The sequence below is a fragment of the Pan paniscus genome, chromosome 3, assembly GCF_029289425.2.
Source record: "Pan paniscus chromosome 3, NHGRI_mPanPan1-v2.0_pri, whole genome shotgun sequence".
NCBI classification, from domain to species: Eukaryota; Metazoa; Chordata; class Mammalia; order Primates; family Hominidae; genus Pan; species Pan paniscus.
In genome coordinates, this window is record NC_073252.2 from 51,773,002 (window position 1) to 51,799,280 (window position 26,279).

Genomic DNA, 26,279 nt, shown 5'->3' on the forward strand with positions numbered 1-26,279 from the left:
ATACTGAGCCTCAGTTTAAGAATCACAACCTTTGATGAATCTACCTCCCACACACCACCACCTCTGGGTTGTCCACTTGGAGCCATACCTAAACAGAGACTGCCAGCTTGGTAAAAACCCAGTCCACAGCTGTGCACACACCATCCATTCTGCAGTAACTTGGTAGGATCTTGGCAGAGGTCACAGTGGTCTGGAGACTGAGAGCATGTCAAACAATCTGGATGGCAATGAACTGAAATCAAAGACAAAGAAGGGGAGAACTCTGTGAACTCCATCTATTATTTCTCTTACATCCTTCAGAAAAGAATCTACAAAGTATGTAGCATTACATAGAACATGAAGAACAGAAAACTGTGGGACTTAGGAAAAAGCCTCCTAAATAGCAAAAAAAAAAAAAAAAAAAAAAAAAAATACATTCCAATGCAAGATTGCAAGGAAGTTTTCCTTGTCTGAAATTCATCACTGTCTCCCATAGCCCCAGCATGAAGATACTAAAAGAACAGCCTCTACCTGCTGGAATACTTCAAGAAACAGGAATGACTACTTCCATAATGTATTATTTAAACAGATTCAATAATTTATGATACCTCTGATGTTCTTCTTAAGCTTCAACATGTACAAACAGTTCAGACATAAAACCCACAATGTTGAAAAATAGTTATTTTTATCTAAGAAAAATGCACCCCATTTTCTTCTTTTTCTCCAAAATTTCAAATCTCATTTTCAGTAATTGGGGTTATCACTGAATTTAGTGGTAATTATCAGCAAGGGACTTCTTTTTTCAGGTTTTGAAGTTGTCAAGGACCTGATTTTCAATATATATAGTGCATAATAATACGCTAAATGTTTGTTTTGGAAAGCCCAGAGAGCCACTTTGGTGTAGGTAACATAATTAAGCCATAAAGTTGCTTTGCTTTTTCCTTGATAAACTCTTCACAAAAATACTGCAATTAGCCAAAATAAGTTGAGTGCAAGAAGAGCAACTGCCAATATGAAAATTATGGCCCATGAATGAAAACAATTAATTATGAAATATGAATGGAAGAAAATGCCACTTCTCCAAGAGAGACTAAACTTATAGGCAAACTACTACTCAACCAGAGCAACTCCAGTGCCTGCCAACAATTATTAACTGGAACTAATTCAACCCCAGGTGATTTGAAAGCAGAATTGCAGAACAAGTAGACAAAATTATCTTTTGGAAAAAACTAATGAGTCTTTACACTTTAAAAACCCATTTGAGAACTCCAAAAGGAACCATCTGTTCAATAGCTCACCTTAAGAACAAAGAACACCCATAACAAATGTTGAGAAATTATTCTTATATTTTGAACAATGGAAGACAGATTTACCTTTACAAGTCTTCAAACATGTTGTTTGATTTTCACAATAATTTTGCAAGATACATAAGGCATATTTTATCAACAAGAAAATTAAGGTTTAAAGAGGGTCAATGACTTGCCCAAGGTCACATGCTCATAATCTGTTGAGTTTGGCAATTACACAGACAAAGATTAATTAGCATCATTTGTTAGAAAAATTATGAAGAAACAAACAAACCCATTGGTTAACTAAAAATAAAAAGAAAAAGAAGCAAGGGGGTGGGGAAGAGGATCTCTGAGCTTTTTGGCAGTAAAACTATCTCAGTAGAAACAGAGGAGACATGGACCCACCTGATGTGCAGTCTGGACAGCACTGTCCCTTCACCTCTAAGACCAGTGTGCCCACTGGACATGGTGGGCAAGAGGGCTCGTAGCAAGTTACCTGAGCCCCTCGGCACTCACACACCTTGCAAGGGCCATCTTCCCACTTCTCTCCCTCCTACACAAAAAAGTGAAGAACAGCATTGTCATCAGGATGCAGTAATTCAGAAGAGAGCTTGCTGCTGAAGAACTTACAATTTCCATAAGAACAAAGTGAAGGCAGCTAATCAGTACTCTGCCAAATCTAACTCTGAAATAGAACAATAGCAAAAGAGTCCTAAATTTAAAACACAGAATTTATCTTTCTTTGTTCATAATGGGTTTACTTCAATGTAGAGAACCAGCCGATAGATTTTAGGCACACTCAGAGATAAGCTGTGAAAGTATTCTAGGACTAACAGAATATGTAAAAGGCATTTAAAACTTGTTTCTCAACCTCTTTCACCAAAAACATCAAAGGAGATTACTGTGTAGCTGGTGATTAGCAGGTGAGTTAAATACAATCTCTAAAATAACAGTGGGACACTTGGCTAAAAACCTGAATTTCCTTATGGTTACCACAGTAAGAGTTAACAGTTGAGTCATTGTATTCTAAAAATTAAGACTTTTGCAGGCCTACTTTTAATAGGCTGTAGATGTGCCCTAAGCTTTCACACATTAAAATACCTTTTTCAGCCAAGCAAATTACGAAAATAAACATTAGTAGTCGGCAGAGAACCCAAATTGAATTGTAAAGAACAATTCATTTTTGCTCACAGGAAAGAGACAGAGGTTCTTACCAGAAGGTATTGGGGTGATGAGGGAGGTGAAACAGGAGAAAACAGGAGAGCAGATTTTAAAGTAACAATTTTATAAAACGCTTATTAAGCCAACAGACATTAAACATTTCAAACAATTAATGTGACGGTATTTAGCAGAATGAACATTAAGTGTTAGAAAACTGAGCAATACTATCTTGAGAAGGCAGAAGTGCTTTTCTTCCATTTGAAAGCAGACCCGTCTTGAGATCAGACCCCTTATTGTAAGATTGCTGTGTTAAACGCTTGCATTTTCCCTTTGAAAGAAACCATATAACATTGTCCTGTAGACAACCTGGAGAGAATAAACTTGGGATTGTTTGGGGAATGAATGCTTGCAAACCCAAGAAGCTCTTTCTTCAGCACTTTGCAGTACATAAAACTCTACTGATGGTTAAACTGAGTTTTCTAGGCCAGAAAAGAATCAGGGAACATCACAAGAAAGGGAAAGAATCTATGTAGGAGCTTGTGGTTAGAGAAGTATTAATTATCAACTGCATAAAACACTTGGCTAAAGAGCAAAAGTTCAATGCATCAAAGTCTGAGTTATCATTAAGATTCTTAATTCCTGATCATAGTGCCATCAAATGTGGCTGTTAAAAATACTAAGGTCCTAAGTTTCCCCATGATATTTCATGCAGATCATTACATAAAACAATTTTATAATGATCTATGTGCAAGTTAAAAAGCTATACTTACTGGAATATGTTTAACTTCACTAGCATTTGATGACATCTAGGAACAAAGAGAAATGTCTTTATTATGTCACTAAAAACACCATTAGGCTGATTATTTTATTTTTTCATTAGGAGTTATCCATTTTTCCCAAGGAACATGCAACTTTATTCATTGGTTATGAATAGAGATGAAATCTATCTTATAAAAAGCAAGAAAAGCATACTAATCTGAGGTGAAATCAACGTGCCTAGGAAATATTTCTGAATTCTCACTTTGTGCCTGAGTACTTGGTTTCAATTCCCCTCAATACTAAGGACTTTATGGTCAAGGGACCTAAACTTGCAAGGGCAAATTCTTGAATTTTGCATGGTGCCAGAGCATGATGGAGATTTGTACTTATTTAAAATAACTTTGTTTTCTTTAATTTCACTGAGCTTATCTCCAAAAATGAGTAGGAAAATTGATACTATGATTGAGAAAATATAAATTCAATATTTATAGGGAGGCTTTAAAACCTCCTAAATTCTTAAGAAATGAGGATGACTAAAGTGTGATCTACCACTAGGAAACAATGCCAACAGCAAAACAATAATAATGCCAATGTTCTCAGGTTTTTAAAAAAATGTGCCAAGAAAGCACTGTTCTAAGTGCTTCACATATAACATCTCTACAGCCTCATGAGGTAAGTCCTATTGTTATCTCTAGTTTACACTGAGGATTAAGTAACTTGCCGAAGATTACAGTACACAGCAAAGTAGAGATTTGAACCTAGAGTCTGCACTGTTAACACTACACAATACTGCCTCCCCAGAATGTACAGAAACACTGGAAGGTTGACAGATGTAATTTACCCAAATCAAAAAAAAAAAAAAAAAGTATGGAGGAATCAGTTTACCAGTCAAACTCCTTATCCCTAATTCATATACATGTTTCACTTCCTGCAGTTTCAGTTAACACCGGTCAACTATGTTGGGAAAATACTAAATGGAAAATTCAAGAAATAAAAAATTCATCAGTTTTTTAATTGCATGCCATTCTAAGTAGGGTGAAAAAAATCTCAAGTTGTCCTGCTCCATCTTGCCCAGGACCTGGAGTCCTTCCTTTGTCCAGCATATCCATGCTGTAGATGCCACCCGCCAGTTATTCAGTAGCCATCTTGGTTATCAGAGCCACTGTCTCAGTATCACAGTGCTTACGTTCAAGTAACTCTTATTTTACTTAATAATGCCCCAAATCCAAGAGTAGTGATGCTGGCAACTTGGATATGCCAAAGAGAAGCTGCAAAGTGCTTCCTTTAAGTGAAGAGATGAAAGTTCTTGACTTAATAAGAAACGAAAAAAATTATGCGAGGTTGTTAAGGTCTAAGGTAAGAATAAATCTTTCTATGAAATTGTGAAGAAGTAAAAACAAATTTGTGCTAGTTCTGCTGTTGCATCTCAAACTGTGAAAGTTATAGCCATAGTGTGTGATAAGTGGCTAGTTAAGATGGAAAAGGCATTAACTGTGTCGGTGGAAAACATGAACAGAAATTTGTTTCAATTGATGCCAATCAGGATCAGTACTATTCACAGTTTCAAGCATCCACTGGGGGCCTTGGCACATATTCTGTGGTAAGTCGGGACTACTGTAATCCTATTCTGACTGGTCAAAGAAGCAGTTGTTTTTATGATCAACTGGCATATTTTTAAAAACATAATGAATTTATCAACATTCCAATACCCAACATGAAAAATATGGTCTACATAAATAGGGAAAATTTGAAAAGATTAAGATAAATATATTTCCTTTAGGTAATAAAAAAGTGCAGACACAGGGCAAAATAAAACCTTAGTAAATAGAGTTTTGCCCCTCATCTAATCAAACAAAATCCAGTCACTGCTACCTGCAAAATAAATCTAGAGCCTGTTCACTTTTTACCAAATGCGCCACTTCCTGCCTAGACCAAGCCACCACTGCCCTTTGCCAGGACCATTACAAAACCCCACCAACCAGGTTGCCTACCTCCAGTCTCATTTCCTTCTGTCACTCACCCATGCAGCAGCCAAAGTGGTCCTGTCATGAATTAAGTGAGAGCCCAGCGCTCTTCTGCTCAAAACTCCCCACCAGCTCCCATTTGCCTCAGGGTAAAAGACTGTGGCCTCCAGGCTACTTACTAGACCTCATGCCCAATGCCTTTCTCCCTCATTCACTAAGTTCCTACCAGACTCCAATTTCTTGAACATGCCAAACACACTTGCGTCTCAGTGCCTTTGCATTTCCTGATCCCTATTCCTGGTATGTTTCCTCCTAGACATTCACGCGGCTCCCTCCCTTCAGGCTCTGCTCAAAGTTTTCTGTAAGAGAAACCTCCTCACCATTTTATGTAAAGGAACACATCCCCCACACCCCACCATCCTGTGCAGCTACTGCCTAGCCCACTTGCACTGTTTTATTCTTCTATGTAGTGCTCCTCAGCACCTGATGTGTAGTATGTGTGGGAGATGTGTGTGTGTGTTTTCTGTGTCCCTATACTACAAAGTATGCCCTACCAAGACAGCAGGAACTCTGCCTGTTGTATTCCCTTCTGTGTCCCCAGAGCCTGTTATACAGTAGGTGCACAATAACATTTGTTGAACAAATGAATGGGTAAAAGAAACAAGAAGGTAATGTTCCCTCATTAGATTGATTTTGATTAATTTGAAATCATCTTCAGTTATAAGCCTGATACTCACAAATTCTCCAGTTTCTTCATAAACACAATAACCATTTCTTGAAATGCATTCAGGACAACACTTTCCATGTAAGTGAATTAATTCTTCACCCTGTAGAAATAAGGGTTGCAGTGGCACATATCAAATTAACATATCCAGGTAGCAGGGCTAAATTGAGAAGCAGTTGGGTTCCCTGACTGGAATAAGAAACGCTGGCACACTGTTGGCTCTGGCCCTCTGCCTGTTTCATCTCCCCCTGTCCTGTCTTCCAATGGGAAGTGTAGTCCACACAGCACACTCCTCCGTGTGCTTTTTCTTTCCTGTTATGATCTGTTATGCTCTGATCCCTCCATAATTTTCTACCCATGACCAGGAGCTCACATGAATAAGAAGGATGACCAAGGTTAATGTTATAGTCTAGGAAAGTTATGAGTTTCAGAAAAGGATCACACTACCTTAAACATACAATTTGTGACTTTAATTTCATTAACAGTGCTTAAATCAAACCACCACTCTTCCCTGAATACAAAATCAGATGCATCCCTTTATGCACAGATGTAGTCTTAAGCATAAATTAAGCAGTAGAAAACTAAATTTTACTCAGTATTCTGAAACTCTTACTGTTAGCCAACTCATATCAAAACTATTCTTAAAATAATAAGAGGATGGCCAGGCGTGGTGGATCACGCCTGTAATCCCAGCACTTTGGGAGGCCGAGGCGGGCGGATCACGAGGTCGGAGATTGAGACCACAGTGAAACCCTGTCTCTACTAAAAATACAAAAAATTTGCTGGGGGCAGTGGAGGGTGCCTGTAGTCCCAGCTACTCAGGAGGCTGAGGCAGGAAAATGGCGTGAACCAGGGAGGCAGAGCTTGCAGTGAGCCGAGATCGCACCACTGCACTCCAGCCAGGGTGACAGTGAGACTCCGTCTCAAAAAAAAAAAAAATTATAAGTGGAATACTTTTAATTTATCTACCCTGCCACGTTTGCAGGGTAGATATTTAACTTTCCAAGTCTTATCATTTTCATTTCCCAATATCAATAATTTTAAAATTTTTATTTTTTTACAAAATAATAAATGCTTGCTGTAAAAATGTAAATAATTTGCAATTCTATAATTTAGAAAGTGTAATTCCACTGAAGTCTCATCTCCAAGAAAATCTGCTGTTTTTCACGTGTATACACTAACATCTGATCTATATGTTAGTATTCTATACTAACATATAATATCTGTAGCCTAAAGAGTATTCTTTAAAGTACTTTTCACTTTCAAAAGACGTATCTACTTTCTAAAGAATGGGGGGGGGGGTGATTCTAAGATGGCAGAATAGGAACAGGTCCAGTCTACAGCTACCAGCGTGAGTGATGCAGAAGACAGGTGATTTCTGCATTTCCAACTGAGGTACTGGGTATATCTCACTGGGGCTTGTCGGACAGTGGGTGCAGGACAGTGGATGCAGCCCACTGAGCGTGAGCCGAAGCAGGGCAAGGCATTGCCTCACCAGGGAAGGGCAAGGGGTCAGGGAATTCCCTTTCCTAGCCAAAGGAAGTTGTGACAGACGGCACCTGGAAAATTGGGTTACTCCCACCCTAATACTGTGCTTTTCCAATGGTCTTAGCAAATGGCACACCACAAGATTATATCCCACGCCTGGCTTGGAGGGTCCCATGCTCACGGAGCCTCGCTCACTGCTAGGACAGCAGTCTGAGATTGAACTGCAAGGTGGCAGTGAGGCTGGGGGAGGGGTGCATGCCATTGCTGAGGCTTGAGTGGGTAAACAAAGCAGCTGGGAAGCTCGAACTGGGTGGAGCCCACTGCAGTTCAAGGAGACCTGCCTACCTCTGTAGACTCCACCTCTGGGGGCAGGGCATAGCCAAACAAAAGGCAGCAGAAACCTCTGCATACTTAAATGTCCCTGTCTGACAGCTTTGAAGAGAATAGTGGTTCTCCAAGCACGGAGTTTGAGATCTGAGAATGGACAGACTGCCTCCTCAAGTGGGTCCCTGACCCCCGAGTAGCCTAACTGGGAGGCACCCTCCAGTAGGGGCAGACTGACACCTCACACGGCCAGGTGCCCCTCTGAGACAAAGCTTCCAGAGGAATGATCAGGCAGTAACATTTACTGTTCTGCAATATTCACTGTTCTGCAGCCTCCGCTGCTGATACCCAGGCAAACAGGGTCTAGAGTGGATGTCCAGCAAACTCCAACAGACCTGCAGCTGAAGGTCCTGACTGTTAGAAGGAAAACTAATAAACTCAAAGGACATCCACACCAAAACCCCATCTGAATGTCACCATCATCAAAGACCAAAGGTAGATAAAACCACAAAGATGGGGAAAAAACAGAGCAGTAAAGCTGAAAATTCTAAAAATCAGAGCACCTCTACCCCTCCAAAGGAACACAGCTCCTCGCCAGCAATGGAACAAAGGTGGATTGAGAATGACTTTGACGAGCTGAGAGAAGAAGGCTTCAGATGATCAAACTTCTCCGAGCTAAAGGAGGGAGTTCAAATCCATTGCAAAGAAGATAAAAACCTTGAAAAAAGATTAGACAAATGGCTAACCAGAACAACCAGTGTAGAGAAGTCCTTAAATGACCCGATGGAGCTGAAAACCATGGCATGAGAACTACGTGATGAATGCACAAGCTTCAGTAGCTGATCTGATCAACTGGAAGAAAGAGTATCAGTGATTGAAGATCAAACGAATGAAATGAAGCGAGAAGAGAAGTTTAGAGAAAAAAGAATAAAAAGAAATGAACAAAGCCTCCAAGAAATAAGGGACTATGTGAAAAGACCAAATCTATGTCTGATTGGTGTACCTGAAAGTGACGGGGAGAATGGAACCAACTTGGAAAACACTCTGCAGGATATTATCCAGGAGAACGTCCCCAATTTAGCAAAGCAGGCCAACATTCAAATTCAGGAAATACAGAGAACGCCACAAAGATACTCCTCAAGAAGAGCAACCCCAAGACACATAATTGTCAGATTCACCAAAGTTGAAATGAAGGAAAAAATCTTAAGGGCAGCCAGACAGAAAGGTCGGGTTGCCCACAAAGGGAAGCCCATCAGACTAACAGCTGATCTCTCGGCAGAAACTCTACAAGCCAGAAGAGAGTGGGGGCCAATATTCAACATTCTTAAAGAAAAGAATTCTCAACCCAGAATTTCATATCCAGCCAAACTAAGCTTCGTAAGTGAAGGAGAAATAAAATCCTTTAGAGACAAGCAAATGCTGAGAGATTTTGTCACCACCAGGCCTGCCCTAAAAGAGCTCCTGAAGGAAGCACTAAACATGGAAAGGAACAACCGGTGCCAGCCACTGCAAAAACATGCCAAATTGTAAAGACCATCGAGGCTAGGAAGAAACTGCATCAACTAACAAGCAAAATAACCAGTCTACATCATAATGACAGGATCAAATTCACACATAATAATATTAACCTTAAATGTAAATGGGCTAAATGCTCCAATTAAAAGACACAGACTGGAAAATTGGACAAAGAGTCAAGATCCATCAGTGTGCTGTATTCAGGAGACCCATCTCATGTGCAGAGACACACATAGTCTCAAAATAAAGGAATGGAGGAAGATCTACCAAGAAAATGGAAAACAAAAAAAGGCAGGGGTTGCAATCTAGTCTCTGATAAAACAGACTTTAAACCAAGAAAGATCAAAAGAGACAAAGAAGGCCATTACATAATGGTAAAGGGATCAATTCAACAAGAAGAGCTAACTAGCCTAAATATATATGAACCCAATACGGGAGCACCCAGATTCATAAAGCAAGTCCTTAGAGACCTACAAAGAGACTTAGACTCCCACACAATAATAATGGGAGACTTTAACACTCCACTGTCAACATTAGACAAATCAACGAGACAGAAAGTTAACAAGGATATCCAGGAATTGAACTCAGCTCTGCACCAAGCGGACCTAATAGACATCTACAGAACTCTCCACCCCAAATCAACAGAATATACATTCTTTTCAGCACCACACCACACCTATTCCAAAATTAACCACATAGTTGGAAGTAAAGCACGCCTCAGCAAATGAAAAAGAACAGAAATGATAACAAACTGTCTCTCAGACCACAGTGCAATCAAACTAGAACTCAAGATTAAGAAACTCACTCCAAACTGCTCAACTACATGGAAAATGAACAACCTGCTCCTGAATGACTACTGGGTACATAACAAAATGAAGGCAGAAATAAAGATGTTCTTCGAAACCAACGAGAACAAAGACACAACATACCAGAATCTCTGGGACACATGTAAAGCAGTGTGTAGAGGGAAATTTATAGCACTAAAGGTCCACAAGAGAAAGCAGGAAATATCTAAAATTGACACCCTAACATCACAATTAAAGGAACTAGAGAAGCAAGAGCAAACACATTCAAAAGCTAGCAGAAGGCAAGAAATAACTAAGATCAGAGCAGAACTGAAGGAGATAGAGACACAAAAAACCCTTCAAAAAATCAATGAATCCAGGAGCTAGTTTTTTGAAAAGATCAACAAAATTGATAGACTGCTAGCAAGACTAATACAGAAGAAAAGAGAGAAGAATCAGATAGATGCAATAAAAAATGATAAAGGGGATGTCGCCACCTATCCCACAGAAATACAAACTACGATCAGAGAATACTATAAACACCTCTATGCAAATAAACTAGAAAATCTAGAGGAAATGGATAAATTCCTGAACACATACACCCTCCCAAGACTAAACCAGGAAGAAGTTGAATCCCTGAATTGAACAATAACGGGGTCTGAAATGGAGGCAATAATTAATAGCCTACCAACCAAAAAAAGTCCAGGACCAGATGGATTCACAGCCGAATTCTACCAGAGGTACAAGGAGGAGCTGATACCATTCCTTCTGAAATTATTCCAATCAATAGAAAAAGAGGGAATCCTCCCTAACTCATTTTATGAGGCCAGCATCATTCTGATACCAAAGCCTGGCAGAGACACTACAAAAAAAGAGAATTTTAGACCAATATCCCTGATGAACATCAATGAAAAAATCCTCAATAAAATACTGGCAAACCAAATCCAGCAGCACATCAAAAAGCTTATCCACCATGATCAAGTGGGCTTCATCCCTGGGATGCAAGGTTGGTTCAACATATGCAAATCAATAAACATAATCCACCATATAAACAGAACCAAAAACAAAAACCACATGATTATCTCAATAGATGCAGAAAAGGCCTTTGACAAAATTCAACAGCCCTTCATTCTAAAAATTCTCAATAAATTAGGTATTGATGGTATGTATCTGAGAATATTAAGAGCTATTTACGACAAACCCACAGCCAATATCATACTGAATGGGCAAAAACTAGAAGCATTCCCTTTGAAAACTGGCACAAGACAGTGGCCCTCTCTCACCACTCCTATTCAACATAGTGTTGGAAGTTCTGACCAGGGCAATCACACAGGAGAAAGAAATAAAGGGTGTTCAATTAGGAAAAGAGGAAGTCAAATTGTCCCTATTTGCAGAGGACATGGTTGTATATTTAAAAAACCCCATCGTCTCAGCCCAAAATCTCCTTAAGCTGATAAGCAAATTCAGCAAAGTCTCAGGATACAAAATCGATATGCAAAAATCACAAGCATTCTTATACACCAATAACAAATAAACAGAGAGCCAAATCATGCATGAACTCCCATTCACAATTGCTTCAAAGAGAATAAAATACCTAGGAATCCAACTTACAAGGGATATGAAGGACCTCTTCAAGGAGAACTACAAACCACTGATCGATGAAATAAAAGAAGACACAAACAAATGGAAGAACATTCCATGCTCATGGGTAGGAAGAATCAACATCGTGAAAATAGCCATACTGCCCAAGGTAATTTATAGATTCAATGCCAGCCCCATCAAGCTACCAATGACTTTCTTCACAGAATTGGAAAAAACTACTTTAAAGTTCATATGGAACCAAAAAAGAGCCTGCATTGCCAAGTCAATCCTAAGCCAAAAGAACAAAGCTGGAGGCATCACGCTACCTGACTTCAAACTATACTACAAGGCTATAGTAACCAAAACAGCATAGTACTGGTACCAAAACAGAGATATAGACCAATGGAACAGAACAGAGCCCTCAGAAATAATACCACACATCTACAACCATCTGATCTTTGACAAACCTGACAAAAACAAGAAATGGGGAAACGATTCCCTATTTAACAAATGGTACTGGGAAAACTGGCTAGCCATATGTAGAAGGCTGAAACTGGATCCCTTCCTTACACCTTACACAAAAATTAATTCAAGATGGATTAAAGACTTAAATGGCAGACCTAAAACCATAAAAACCCTAGAAGAAAACCTAGGCAATACCATTCAGGACATAGGCATGGGCAAGGACTTCATGTCTAAAACACCAAAAGCAACAGCAACAAAAGCCAAAATTGACAAATGGGATCTCATTAAACTAAAGAGCTTCTGCACAGCAAAAGAAACTACCATCAGAGTGAACAGGCAACCTACAGAATGAGAGAAAATTTTTGCAATCTACTCATCTGACAAAGGGCTAATATCCAGAATCTACAAAGAACTCAAATAAATCTACAAGAAAAAAACAACCTCATCAAAAAGTGGGTGAAGATATGAACAGACACTTCTCAAAAGAAGACATTTATGCAGCCAACAGACACATGAAAAAATGCTCATCATCACTGGTCATCAGAGAAATGCAAATCAAAACCACAGTGAGATACCATCTCACACCAGTTAGAATGGCAATCATTAAAAAGTCAGGAAACAACAGGTGCTGGAGAGGATGTGGAGAAATAGGAACACTTTTACACTGTTGGTAGGCCGGTAAACTAGTTCAACCATTGTGGAAGACAGTGTGCCAATTCCTCAGGGATCTAGAACTAGAAATACCATTTGACCCAGCCATCCCATTACTGGGTGTATACCCAAAGGATTATAAATCATGCTGCTATAAAGGCACATGCACACGTATGTTTATTGCGGCACTATTCACAATAGCAAAGACTCAGAACCAACCCAAATGCCCATCAATGATAGACTGGATTAAGAAAATGTGGCACATATACACCATGGAATACTATGCAGCCATAAAAAATGATGAGCTCATGTCCATTGTAGGGACATGGATGAAGGTGGAAACCATCATTCTCAGCAAACCGTCACAAGGACAAAAAAATAAACACTGCATGTTCTCACTCATAGGTGGGAATTGAACAATGAGAACACTTGGACACAGGAAGGGGAACATCACTCACCAGGCCCTGTTGTGGGGTGGTGGGAGGCGGGTAGGGATAGCATTAGGAGATATACCTAATGCTAAATGACGAGTTAATGGGTGCAGCACACCAACATGGCACATGTATACATATGTAACAAACCTGCACGTTGTGCACATGTACCCCAGAACTTAAAGTATAATAAAAAAAATTAATGGAGAAAACAATTGAAAATGTTTGTGATAAAAAAAAAGAATGGTAATGTTTCTCTAAATATTTAATATTTAATTTGGGGCCTGTATTATATTTAAAAGTGTAGAAACCATGTTAAATGAAAATGAATAATATAAATTTGCATAAACAGAATAATCATAATGATATTTTGTTTAAAAACACTGTACTAATGACAAATATTATGGAAGCATTGGTTGTCTCTGGATGCACTGGATGTCTTTGGTAGCATTATAGATGGATTTTTAAGTCTCTTTTCTACTTTTCTTGAGCCTTCAAAATTTTCTAGAATGAATATGTGTTATTTTACTGAGAGAAAATCTAAACGTTTAGAGGAAACACAAAAATACATAAATGATTATAATTATTTTGGAGTTATATAGATTACTGTCCATCAAAATTTCATGTCAGTCAGAGGCCAATAGGCAGCAGTGGGTGCTATAGAAAGCAGATGCATTTACATATAAATTATTTTGCAGAAATGTGACAAATCAGTTGGTAGTGAAGGCATAACCCAGAAACACTGAATTTGGCTTTCAAAGCATATAAAAGAGTTGATATGCATGTAAACTAAGTCACTTAAACAATGTTTTGAAACAAGACTGACTATGCATACTTCTGTAAAAGACAAAACACATGAGAGATTCTTGAGTGTCCACTAAAATACATACAGACAAAACTGAAAAGTGACTCCCTATCACCTAAATGAGGCAAAGAAAGTGGCTGGGGTGGTGGGGGGGGCGGGGGCGGGGGCGGGGGGTGGTGGCTGGTATTGAAAAAATTGTGGGAGGGAAATTAAAGCTTATAGCAAAATACACAGAAGAGGGTAGGCACTCCATAAATGTGAGCTGCCTTGCCCTGCTCCACTGGAGGCAAATTCCCTCAAAATAGTGTTTCCTTTTTCTGATGAGCAGGTTAGTTAGTCCAATCTCAGTCTTTGGACTGGTGGATGTAGGTATGATTAGGTAGGGAAGGTATAGAAACAGTAAGGCCTGTGCAACAGAAAGGCTGTTGACCTTCAAGCACCATTGTAAGTAACAGCAAGCACTGCTCCTGGGGCACAAGGATTCAGTTTTGGTGAGGTGGGAAGTTTCAAATAGCTTTTCTATTTATAGAAGCAGCCTCAATGCCCCAAACCACATCAGTTCACTGCAGTGGGGAGTTCACTCCAATTAGCATTTGACTTTTGACTAAAATTGCTTTCAGAAACAAACAAATTCTTTCCTTTTTAAGAGGATTCTGTTGCATAGGCCAGACAGAATCTCTACCCTTTCCCCACCTAATCATACCTACAGCCACCAGACCAATGACTAAGATTGGGCTAACTTGCTCATTGGAAAAGGAAACACTCTTTTGAGGGAAACTGCCTCCACTGGAGCAGGGAATGGCAGCTCACATTCACCACGCGCCTACCCTCTCCTATGCATTTTGCTCCAAGCTTCAATTTTCCCCATTCCATTTTATGCTTCAGATGTGAATGCTAGGTCCTCTTCTTCAAAAGGTAATTTGACTTCTTCACCTGAATTAAGGTTCAAAGACATCATTAAATCTAGAAATATGAAAATCATTATATTGTGCTAGCCTATCATTGATTTGTTTATGTTTCAATGTTTAGAGATTTGGTGGAATATAGCAAAGACAAAGACCAGGCCATTTTCTTCTTTTTTAACAACAACAAAAACTGTATGCTGATTTTAATGCTATTCAGAACATTGCTGTTGATAACCAGTGTGACAATGAAGACAATGGTGAAGCTGCACACCTTTGCCTCTTCTTTTAAAAATTAACTTCTCTGTGTCTTTCTGATGTGCATTGCACTTACACTTAATCCATCCTTGGTATCCAAGATCAGAAATCAAAATGACCTTGGTATTTTAGAGAAGGAGGCAGGCAGAAAGTGGGGTAGAACTGAATAAAAATATCAAAAGGGCACTTCCACTGTGCCCCTTGGCAGACATAGTCATTTTCTCCGGGAGCTCCTAATATATTTAACTCATATTTCCATTGGTGCCACACTGTGTTATAATTTTTGCTTACATATCTGACTTCCCAAAAAGCCTGGAAACTCTTAAGGTCATAACGAGCCTTATTCATCTTTTTATCACCAGTGATACAAGCTAAGCCGAAGTTAGGAAGTTAGTACATCCAGGCTTTAACAAGGTCAACAGAAGCATGGCATATAAAGAAGGCTAAGAGATATGTTTCATCAGAGTCAATGTTGGTTAAAATTTCAATTCTGGTAGAGTTTCTAGTTTAGAACCCAGGGCTTTAAACAAAACTTGGGAAACATGGAAGTAATATGGAAGAAAACAATTTAGCTGGTTAAAGATCTGGAGAAATAGGTGAGGCATCAGAACTCCTCAATTCATAAAAGAAAAGATGGCAGTGGAGTGGAAGTAACAATGAGACGGTGTTATGGGGTGACTTGAATACTGAAGTGCTCTCCACTTTGGCAGCTAATCCCCATATTCCCTAAGAATAGCCAAGAATGCCTGGCTCATGCCATGACAGCCAGGTGTCACAGCCGACAGCAGCAGACAGGCACATGGAAATGCAGAAATGCTAGGGATATGGGCTAAACAATTTTCTGTGACTGAGACTCTTTGTTCAGATCTGACTGTAATTAGGTGGTTAAAGGGCCCACCCTACCAGAATCTCCTCTCCCACATTTTTTCATAAATTCTAGGATGTTAGATAAATTAAGTCCTTAGAAAATAAAATGAGATCCTCTGGGCAGACTGCCGAGGCAGGGAAGCCCAGCCTCAGCCCGACAGAGACAACAAAAAAGAGCCCTGATTAGGTTTTCTTCTCATCTTCATCCAATCACCCTGACTCCTCTAACATAAAGAAAATAAATGAAAAGGCATGTAAGGGGAAATAAATCTGCAAAAAGCAAGACCCTCTTTACCTAAATATGTCTCAACTCTGTCAAGACCTACAAGTAGGAGGCAAGTTGAAAAATAACCCTGCCAATGACAGCCATGTCTGAAAGGTTGTTCCTCCTTAGGCTCAGGGTTAAGAGGAGCTGAGAAGTGGGGGAGAAGAACTAGAAAGAAAAATGCCTTCACAGAAACCCAGGGCTCCAGATCTTTCTAATTTCCCTCATCTACTCAAGTTCACGGCCCAGAGGGAAATTGGTGGGGCGGAAGGGAGCGGTGAGAGAGAAGGAGACAACTTTAAAAGCAATTTGTTTTGTAATGGGTCAAAATCAAGTTCAAAAAGGAAAAAAAAAGTCATTTCCCTCCAACATACAGTACATCTATAGTCCAAACAGAGGCTGCTTTGTTAGAAGCTTCTAGAAATTCTGCAGACAGCAGAGGTTAACAGAGGTCAATGGAGTTAATTGTTTATAAGGTCCCCTTTGCTCTCTCTTAAAAACAAAAAGCATGTTATGTTTTTTCCTGATCCACGGAAGCGGACCCTCTGTGCTGGCTCTCGTTCTGCTAAATGCTGTCAGTGGGGCCTACAGCAAGAGCCCGGCCACCAGCACACCTGTGGACCCTGTTTCACAGCCGGGGAGAACTGGGCAGGCCATCAGCAATGAGATCCAGCTGCGCTGCCTGATAGGCTAATGTCCCATATCATGTCCTTCCCTTTCATGTCTCTGGCTCGGGGCTTCCAATTTGACCAGATGCACTGAGAGCTAAAAGATCCAGGAGGCTGTTCTGAGCTAGTCTGAACAAACAGTGACATTCATTTTATACCACGGAAGCTTTACGCTAGAAGGTCCTATGAAGTGTGAGAAGTCAATGTGGACATCCCTGCTGCTGCCAAGAAGTAAAGAACAGGCAGGACCCCTCACTATCCCATTGGAAAGAGCTGCAACGTTCCAAGTGGAAATGCCCCTGCTTCTTACCCGGGCACACTCCACTTTGGCACACTCTCCAGTCTGGCAGGTCACTTGGCCATGATCGCACATGCAGAACTCACAGGCCGAGCCCTTCCACATTTCATCCTGGTACCGCACAACTCCATCATAGGAGCAGCTCCCGGCAGGAGACACACATTCCTCACAGCATTGCCCATGATGCCGAGCCCTGCTCTGACCCTAGGACACAGAGAGGAAGGTGAGGGGCAGTCCTCAGGAGACGGTGAAACACCCAAGCCAACAGAGGCAGGAGGACCCAAAATACCAAAGCTCTACATGGCTCTTTCCCTGGCCCGACCCACGATGGGCAGGGTCCCTTGCACCTCAACCCTTCTTCCTAGGAAGCAGAGCCTTCATATCTTTATGTAACTTTGCAAACATTATAAAACTTTTGATTCCCCCAAAGGACATACTGGAATAAGAAGCGCATTCCTTAAATGACCCAGAATAGAGCTTAAACAAGTAAGGTACACACTCTCAAATACCTTTCCGCATCTCAGGGGCAGGCAGGCCTGCTTGTGACACCTGACCTCACCCCGGTCACATATACATGTGGTGCAGGCATTTTCACTCCACTGCTCACCATGCTGCATGAAGACAGGAAAGAAGAACGTGGAAAATCAAATGTCCCATACATCAAATAGAAGCACTGACACATAAGATACCCAATTTTCATTACATTTGTAAGATGAGCCACATTGAATGTACTCTTGAGAAATGAAAACATTTAGATAGGAATAGCTTCTATGAAAACAGTCAATAAATGTCCAAAGGAGACTTTAATTTTCATTCACCTATATTCATTCTACAGGTGTGTTGAGGGCCCACTCTGTGCCAGGCACATAGAGACTCGAGACACTGAGATGGGTAGAAAGACCTTGTTGACTGGCTCATCCGTGGCATTCTTTAGCTCTTGCCTTTGCCAGGAGACCCAGCCCTCACTGCCATATACTCACTTTGCCAGCTTCCCTTGCAGCTAGGGCATGGACACTGTCCAACCGGAGGGGACCTCACGGGAAATTTGCTAGAGTGGTGGAGGTCAAAGTAAAAATTCTCCTCCCACATGAAACAAAATCCCACCCCTCTCTTCTACCAACCTTTAGTAATAGCTGTGTGAGGATGAGCTGCCCAGGGCTGAGGAGGTCTCCTTGGGGATGGGAGGGGACAAGATGAAGGGCAAATGCCAACATGTTAAGGGTGGCAGGTGGAAAGATCAAAAGAGCTTAGATCCTTGAAGGCATCATTGAGACCTGAATTGATAAACCCTGCAGCTGCCCCATCCCACCTCTAGATGACATAATTAATGTTAGCATTTTAGCCACTTTTAGAGTGGATTTCTGTTCCTTGTAGTTGAAGATGCCATTACAGATATAAAGCCTGTCTCTTCAAAGAAAAACTCAGTCTAACAATCCTGTCCAATAAAAATATAATGCAAGCCACATATGTGGCCACTGTGTCAGGCAGCACAGATCTAGCACATATAAAAATCCTTCCCAATTAGTTATTTTCATTCAGATTTCAAGTGACCTGTCTAGAATTTGTGAGGCACCTATCCCCTAATACTTAGTTTCAGATTTTCTCCTGAGAGTCATGACCCCAATTTCTATTTAGTCTTTTTTAGAGTGGCTGGCGAGTAAGGGAAGTAATTGAGTTTTTTTTTTTTATGTGTTCTTTGCTTTTGAGTAATGTAACCTTTTTCTGGACCAGCTAGGCACTCCCAAGAAAGAACATTCACTCATTCATTCATCCATTCATTCAATTTGTTAAACTCATCTTTATTTGATGCTTACTACATGTTAGGCACATCGTTATCCAGGCTACCCAATAGTACTTTTGAGTTTGCAGGTTCTACCACCAACAGCCTCTCGCCTCCCTTCCCTCTGTCTTCTACCACCGCCAGGTTTTCCCCAGTGTAAGATGGCAGGGGTGTGAGGGGACGGTCTCCAGATGTCAATGCATAAAATCCAACCAAAGCAGAAAAACATCCACAGAGCCTCAAAGCTAAATGTAAACTGATGGTAATCAATAATAGCCCTTTTTTCCCCCCTCAAGATATGTGAACAGTAAGTTCACCAAGGTTCTTGAACCAGGTGCTGCTTGCCAGCACATTCCTTTATATTTCTAATCCTCTTCAACTTAATTTTTTCATACAAGTTTTCTGTGAAGAGAAGAGAAAAGCTGTTTATGTACTGAGTTACTATTCCTGGCAGAGTCAGACATGAGGGTGGTGACTTATGGTGGTTGGAGTGGGTGGAGGGCAGATGTGTGAGAACAGATGTCAAAACACCTACATGGGGAGCATGAAAGCTTACCTCGTATACTTGGCCAGCTGCAGAGCAGGATCTTGCAGAGCACTGCGGGCAACATTTTCCAGGGACTCGGACTACAGTCTCATCCTTAACACCCAGAACAGGAACAATCCATCACAAAGTGATATTAATAAGATCCACAACAGCAGGAAAATTTCATTCACAGCCAACTAAATCATGCCCCCAAGCATCTATAACAGCACTTGCCTCTCATTTAACATTTCTTAGTCACCTGGGACTCTGATAAGAATGAACACTTCCAAGGTCAGTGTGCCCTTAAGAAGTTTGCACATGCCTCAAGTCCTGTCTTATTTTAAAAACAAAGAAAAGCACAAATAACAATAATAATGGTTCTTGGTGTCTTCCAGGCACTGTTCTAAGTGCTTCACATGACCCTATGAGTAGATGCTCTTATCCTTGCTTTACAAAAGAGAATAGTAAAGACCAGAGAGGTGTGTAACTTGCCCAAGGTCACACAGCTAACTTGGTAATGGTAATTGGTTGGCAGCGGGACTTCTGAGTACCAACCATACCAACATTTAAGAACACTGATACTCCTACTGAATCATCCTGAAACTCAGAAGTGAAGGTATCCTTCCTTTGATAAGCTACTTCATTATTATTTTGCATATATAAATGTATAAATTTCTTTACATGAATAGACACATATTTATATGTGCATTGGAGAGGTCTTTCACATGAAACACTCATATCTCTAGGTATCTGGGAATAAGCCAGTGCAGAGAAATGTGGGTGACAGATTAAATGCCCAAAGAACCCTTTCCCAGCTACTCTGTGTCCCTACATTCTCACCTCTGCCACAACCACCACTCCCAGAATATCAGACTATTTGTCTCTGCTGCCCGAAGAAAAATTTTCTTTCTTTAATTTTCATTAATGCCAAAGAGTCAGCCTCTCACTTTGACTTATCACTACAGCCTTCTTCAATGTCAGGAAAGGAGACATGAAAGGCAGAGGAAAGGGTGAGAACAAACCAAGTGTCAATAACTAAGAAGTGGTAGATCTTATACAGAAGATAAATCTAGAACAGTTGTCTTCACTTTCTCTTATGAGGAGTAGAAAACACAATTTTATTGTCATTGTTACTCTGGTATTCGTGCTGCAAGAACAAGAAGGCCAGTCTACTTGGGAGGGGTGGAGTCACAGAACTTTTAATTTTTCGTGGAAAACCCCAGTCATACCTCAGCAATTCTTTAACCCCATTATATATGATCAGTTGGATTCATGTATTACTACCTAACTGGGATTTATTTCAAATGCCTGAACCACTAGAATTAAATTGACAACTATTTTCTCTATTTTAGGTTGTTTTATTTCTTTATTTTTCTATATGCAAAGTATTATGACCACTGATTGTTTAATGGAATATGTGGAAATTGAACTTTCACTGAAATCATTTAGTGTTTCTTGACTACAGACAGATCTCTTCAGCTTAATAAGCTTTCAGTGAGAAAATAAAGGTTAGCTGATGTTACACTATTCAGCAACTTTATTATAACAAACAAATGAACTAAGCCTTACACAATGTCAGACAAACAGAAAACAAATGTCAAAATCACAAATCTTGAATAGGCATAGAGTTAGCATCAATCCAGCTTAACCAACATGGAGTAGACTCAAGAACTGTAGCAGAGTCCCCGTGAGTGTATGCAGGGAGGGAGGTATTACCTGTATGGTGGTTGGTATAGGGCAAATTGTGCTGTCCAAATCTTATTGGCAACATCTAATTATACATTGTATTGATCAAAACTGAATCTTTCTTCAAAAATATAAACCAACAAGAGCAGGAAGGAAAAGCATTAAAGAAAAAATTTTCAGGAAACAACAGAACTACACGATTGAGAGCTGAGATCCATCTGGGCTGGTGCTTTACAGCCAGAACTGGAGAGGAAGTAAGAAGAAGCTGAGTAGGGAGGTGGAGCAGAGATAGGAAAGGCTTTTTGACAGTATACTTTTGTTGCTACCATACACCTGAATTCTATCATTCTGACCACCATATACATGCCCTTTTAACCACAGAGTCTAATACAGGGGCCAACAAACAATGGTCTGTGGGCTAAATCCAGCCCACTGCCTGTTTTTGTAAATAAAGCTTTACTGGAACATAGCTATGCCCATTCATTTACATATTGTCTATGGCTGGTTTTGTGCTACGATGGTATAACTGAGTAGTTGTTCCAACTGTATGGCACACAAGGCTAAAAATGTTTGTTATCTGGTTCTTTATGGAAAAAGTTTGCCAATCCTAGGTCTAATATGGTGCCCTCAGTAAACAGGAGTTTAGAACTAAAACATATTACTAATGCCACTACAATTTGGGGTAGGACTATCACTAAAGGTATATTCGGCTATGGTTTTCAGTATTCCTTAAATAAAAATACTTATGATAAAGAAGTTTACAGTGTATTATGGATGAAAGCTCTTGACAAAATTTCTCCCCAGCACAATACTCTTGAAAATACAGGAAGAGATTAAAACCCCACCACCAAAGAGTAAGACAAACAGTCCACCTCCTGCCATTGCCGGGAGGAAATCCCACTGACCCTAAGACATTCTATGGCCTGCCATTGCAAGCCTAAATAAAAATAAGAACCATCATCTCTTCCCAACTTTCCACCTTCCTAGATCTAACAGAATATGGCCTTCCTCCCTCCAATGTGTGGCCACTGCTGTTTGAGGCAGAGTTAGCCCTAGCCTTTCACCTCCCTTAATATCTTTCTGCATCTAGTCAGAGCCCATGATGTCAAACAATAAAACATGAGTGGGAAGTATGTGTGCTGGGGAAGAAGAGGGAGTGATGAAAAGCAGTGAGGAAGGAGAGTGCCCCGGTGTGAATCACAGTCAGAGAGAGACATGGAAAGAGCCTTCAAAGCAGTGCAGACTGAGGATCTGAGTTTTTTGTTCCATGTGATCAGAAAATAAGAGGGCTGGGCAGTGGAGAAAGAAAAAGAAATGATCTCGGTCAACGTAACTACACTAAGTGAAAACTTGCCAGACCCTTGGATTAGGAGGCATGCTTATTTCCTAGCATCTGGCTATAAATCTACTTACCCTTGCAGCTTTCAAGCAGTGACTATAGCCTGATTTTTCTTGATGAAGGATGAGTAAATAGAAAGAAGGGAACTTGGGAGAAAACTCTGAAGAATGATAGGTAGGAAAGGAAAAATATCTTCTACTCATCCTAAGTTCATAGCTGAGGCAGATTAACAAGAGAAAAGCATAAAAACTTATTTAAGTTTTAGGTGACACAGGAACCTTCATAAGGAAATAAAGACCCAAAGAAACACTTAAACCTGAGTGTTTTTTTAGAGTAGCTGTGACAAAGAATGGATAGTCATTCCATTGGGCAAAAAGCATGATCTAATGATAACATACTGGGGAAAAATTTGCAAGGTGTATTTGTTCAGATTTTTCTCTGTGTCCCTGTGTCTTCAGAGATAAGGGTGTTTCTTTTCTATGGGTGTAAGGACAGCACCTCTCACATGAGAGTCTTAAAACCTGCTTTAGGGAAAGATCTGAAAATGCTTCCTAAGCTTCATGACCCGCTTCAAGGTAGAAGCGCAGGCGGAACGTCAAAGTGATTTTCCTGCTACTCCCGTTTACTCAAATTCCTTCTGCTTAAAATATTCAATATGCCAAGATGCTATATTTGGGGATAGCATGTCCAGAATCCCGTCAAAGACAAAGGAGTAACACTCTAAAGATTCAGAGAAACAGCAGACTTCTGAAAACTATTTACTACAGGATCTAAACAAAAATGTTTAAAAGCCATTTTGTAAGTTCAGTAAGATGCAAGAATATTCAGACTTTATCAAACAGAAGCAGGAAGCAATAAAAAATAAACAGGATAAAAAAGTAGATGAACCAATGATAGTAGAAATAAAAAAGACTTAAAGCAAAATTATCAAATTAAAATCAGTATTAGAGATACTAGATATAAACTTAAGAAAATCTCGCCATGCAGAGGAAAGGCACAGTGAAAAATGATGAGAGAGAACATGATTTATAAAGAGAAGGAAAGAGAGAGGAGCAATCTAAGAGTCATAGATATTTCTGGAGAAGTGAGAATAATTGGAACAGATATGATTAATCAAAGTCATCACTGAAGAAAACATTTCAAAAACTGGAATACAGTCTAAAAGAGCTCCATAATATTCCAGACAAAAATATATAAAAAGATACCTCACCTAGAAATATTCTGAAAGACATTTGAATTATAAAGGTAAAGAAACATCCACAGCCAATATCATACTGAATGGGCAAAAACTGGAAGCATTCCCTTTGAAAACTGGCACAAGACAGGGATGCCCTCTCTCACCACTCCTATTCAACATAGTGTTGGAGGTTCTGACCAGGGCAATTAGGCAGGAGAAGGAAATAAAGGTTATTCAATTAGGAAAAGAGGAAGTCAAATTGTCCCTGTTTGCAGATGACATGATTGTATATCTAGAAAACCCCATTGTCTCAGCCCAAAATCTCCGTAAGCTGATAAGCAACTTCAGCAAAGTCTCGGGATACAAAATCAATGTACAAAAATCACAAGCATTCTTATACACCAACAACAGACAAACAGAGAGCCAAATCATGAGTGAACTCCCATTCACAATTGCTTCAAAGAGAATAAAATACGTAGGAATCCAACTTACAAGGGATGTGAAGGACCTCTTCAAGGAGAACTACAAACCACTGCTCAAGGAAATAAAAGAGGATACAAACAAATGGAAGAACATTCCATGCTCATGGGTAGGAAGAATCAATATCGTGAAAATGGCCATACTGCCCAAGGTAATTTATAGATTCAATGCCATCCCCATCAAGCTACCAATGACTTTCTTCACAGAATTGGAAAAAAATACTTTAAAGTTCATATGGAACCAAAAAAGAGCCCGCATCGCCAAGTCAATCCTAAGCCAAAAGAACAAAGCTGGAGGCATCACGCTACCTGACTTCAAACTATACTACAAGGCTACAGTAACCAAAACAGCATGGTACTGGTACCAAAACAGAGATATAGATCAATGGAACAGAACAGAGCCCTCAGAAATAACGCCGCATATCTACAACTATCTGATCTTTCACAAACCTGAGAAAAACAAGAAATGGGGAAAGGATTCCCTATTTAATAAATGGTGCTGGGAAAACTGGCTAGCCATATGTAGAAAGCTGAAACTGGATCCCTTCCTTACACCTTATACAAAAATCAATTCAAGATGGATTAAAGATTTAAACGTTAGACCTAAAACCATAAAAACCCTAGAAGAAAACCTAGGCATTACCATTCAGGACATAGGCATGGGCAAGGACTTCATGTCTAAAACACCAAAAGCAATGGCAACAAAAGGCAAAATTGACAAATGGGATCTCATTAAACTAAAGAGCTTCTGCACAGCAAAAGAAACTACCATCAGAGTGAACAGGCAACCTACAAAATGGGAGAAAATTTTCGCAACCTACTCATCTGACAAAGGGCTAATATCCAGAATCTACAATGAACTCAAACAAATTTACAAGAAAAAAACAAACAACCCCATCAAAAAGTGGGTGAAGGACATGAACAGACACTTCTCAAAAGAAGACATTTATGCAGCCAACAGACACGTGAAAAAATGCTCACCATCACTGGCCATCAGAGAAATGCAAATCAAAACCACAATGAGATACCATCTCACACCAGTTAGAATGGCAATCATTACAAAGTCAGGAAACAACAGGTGCTGGAGAGGATGTGGAGAAATAGGAACGCTTTTACACTGTTGGTGGGACTGTAACTAGTTCAACCATTGTGGAAGTCAGTGTGGCGATTACTCAGGGATCTAGAACTAGAAATACCATTTGACCCAGCCATCCCGTTACTGGGTATATACCCAAAGGACTATAAATCATGCTGCTATAAAGACACATGCACATGTATGTTTATTGTGGCATTATTCACAATAGCAAAGACTTGGAACCAACACAAATGTCCAACAATGATAGACTGGATTAAGAAAATGTGGCACATATACACCATGGAATACTATGCAGCCATAAAAAATGATGAGTTCATGTCCTTTGTAGGGACATGGATGAAACTGGAAATCATCATTCTCAGTAAACTATCGCAAGAACAAAAAACCAAACACCACATATTCTCACTCATAGGTGGGAATTGAACAATGAGAACACATGGACACAGGAAGGGGAACATCACACTCTGGGGACTGTTGTGGGGTGGCGGGAGGGGGGAGGGATAGCATTGGGAGATATACCTAATGCTAGATGATGAGTTAATGGGTGCAGCACACCAGCATTGCACATGTATACATATGTAACTAACCTGCACATTGTGCACATGTACCCTATAACTTAAAGTATAATAATAATAATAATAAATAAATAAAAACAGAAATAAATAAAAGTTAAAAAAGGATGAAAAAAATAAAAATTTAAAGAATATCTAAAAAAAAAGAAAAGAAAAGAAACATCCTACAAGAATGCAATAGAGTAAAATTAGCTGCATGTAATACAATAGAAAGCAGACAAACCTCAGATTTCTCCTCCATGGCACTAAATTCCAAAATTCAGTGGAAAGGAGTCCATAGGGTCAGGATGGGAAGAGATTATAGTCCTTCCAAATTTTAGATACCCCCAAATTGTCTTTCATGTATGACAGCAACAAGAAAATCATACTCAAATGTGTAAAGGCTCAGAAGACTTACCAATCATTTATCTTTCTTTTTTCTTTTTTCTTTTTTTTGATACAGGTC

General features: G+C 39.8%; 1 protein-coding gene across 2 annotated transcripts in view; it reads right to left on the reverse strand.

Annotated features, from left to right (window-relative positions):
* Positions 1–26,279, reverse strand: part of FRAS1 (Fraser extracellular matrix complex subunit 1) — a 490,598-nt gene that overhangs the window by 254,722 nt on the left and 209,597 nt on the right. For both annotated transcript variants that reach the window (XM_008957670.5, XM_003832280.6), the window contains exons 7-13: positions 19,516–19,599; positions 17,689–17,790; positions 17,192–17,383; positions 5,890–5,979; positions 3,200–3,235; positions 1,674–1,821; positions 89–232 (exon numbers count right to left, since the gene is read on the reverse strand). In XM_008957670.5, coding sequence (XP_008955918.2) covers positions 89–232; positions 1,674–1,821; positions 3,200–3,235; positions 5,890–5,979; positions 17,192–17,383; positions 17,689–17,790; positions 19,516–19,599 — 796 coding nt within the window. The remainder of the gene's footprint in view (positions 1–88; positions 233–1,673; positions 1,822–3,199; positions 3,236–5,889; positions 5,980–17,191; positions 17,384–17,688; positions 17,791–19,515; positions 19,600–26,279) is intronic.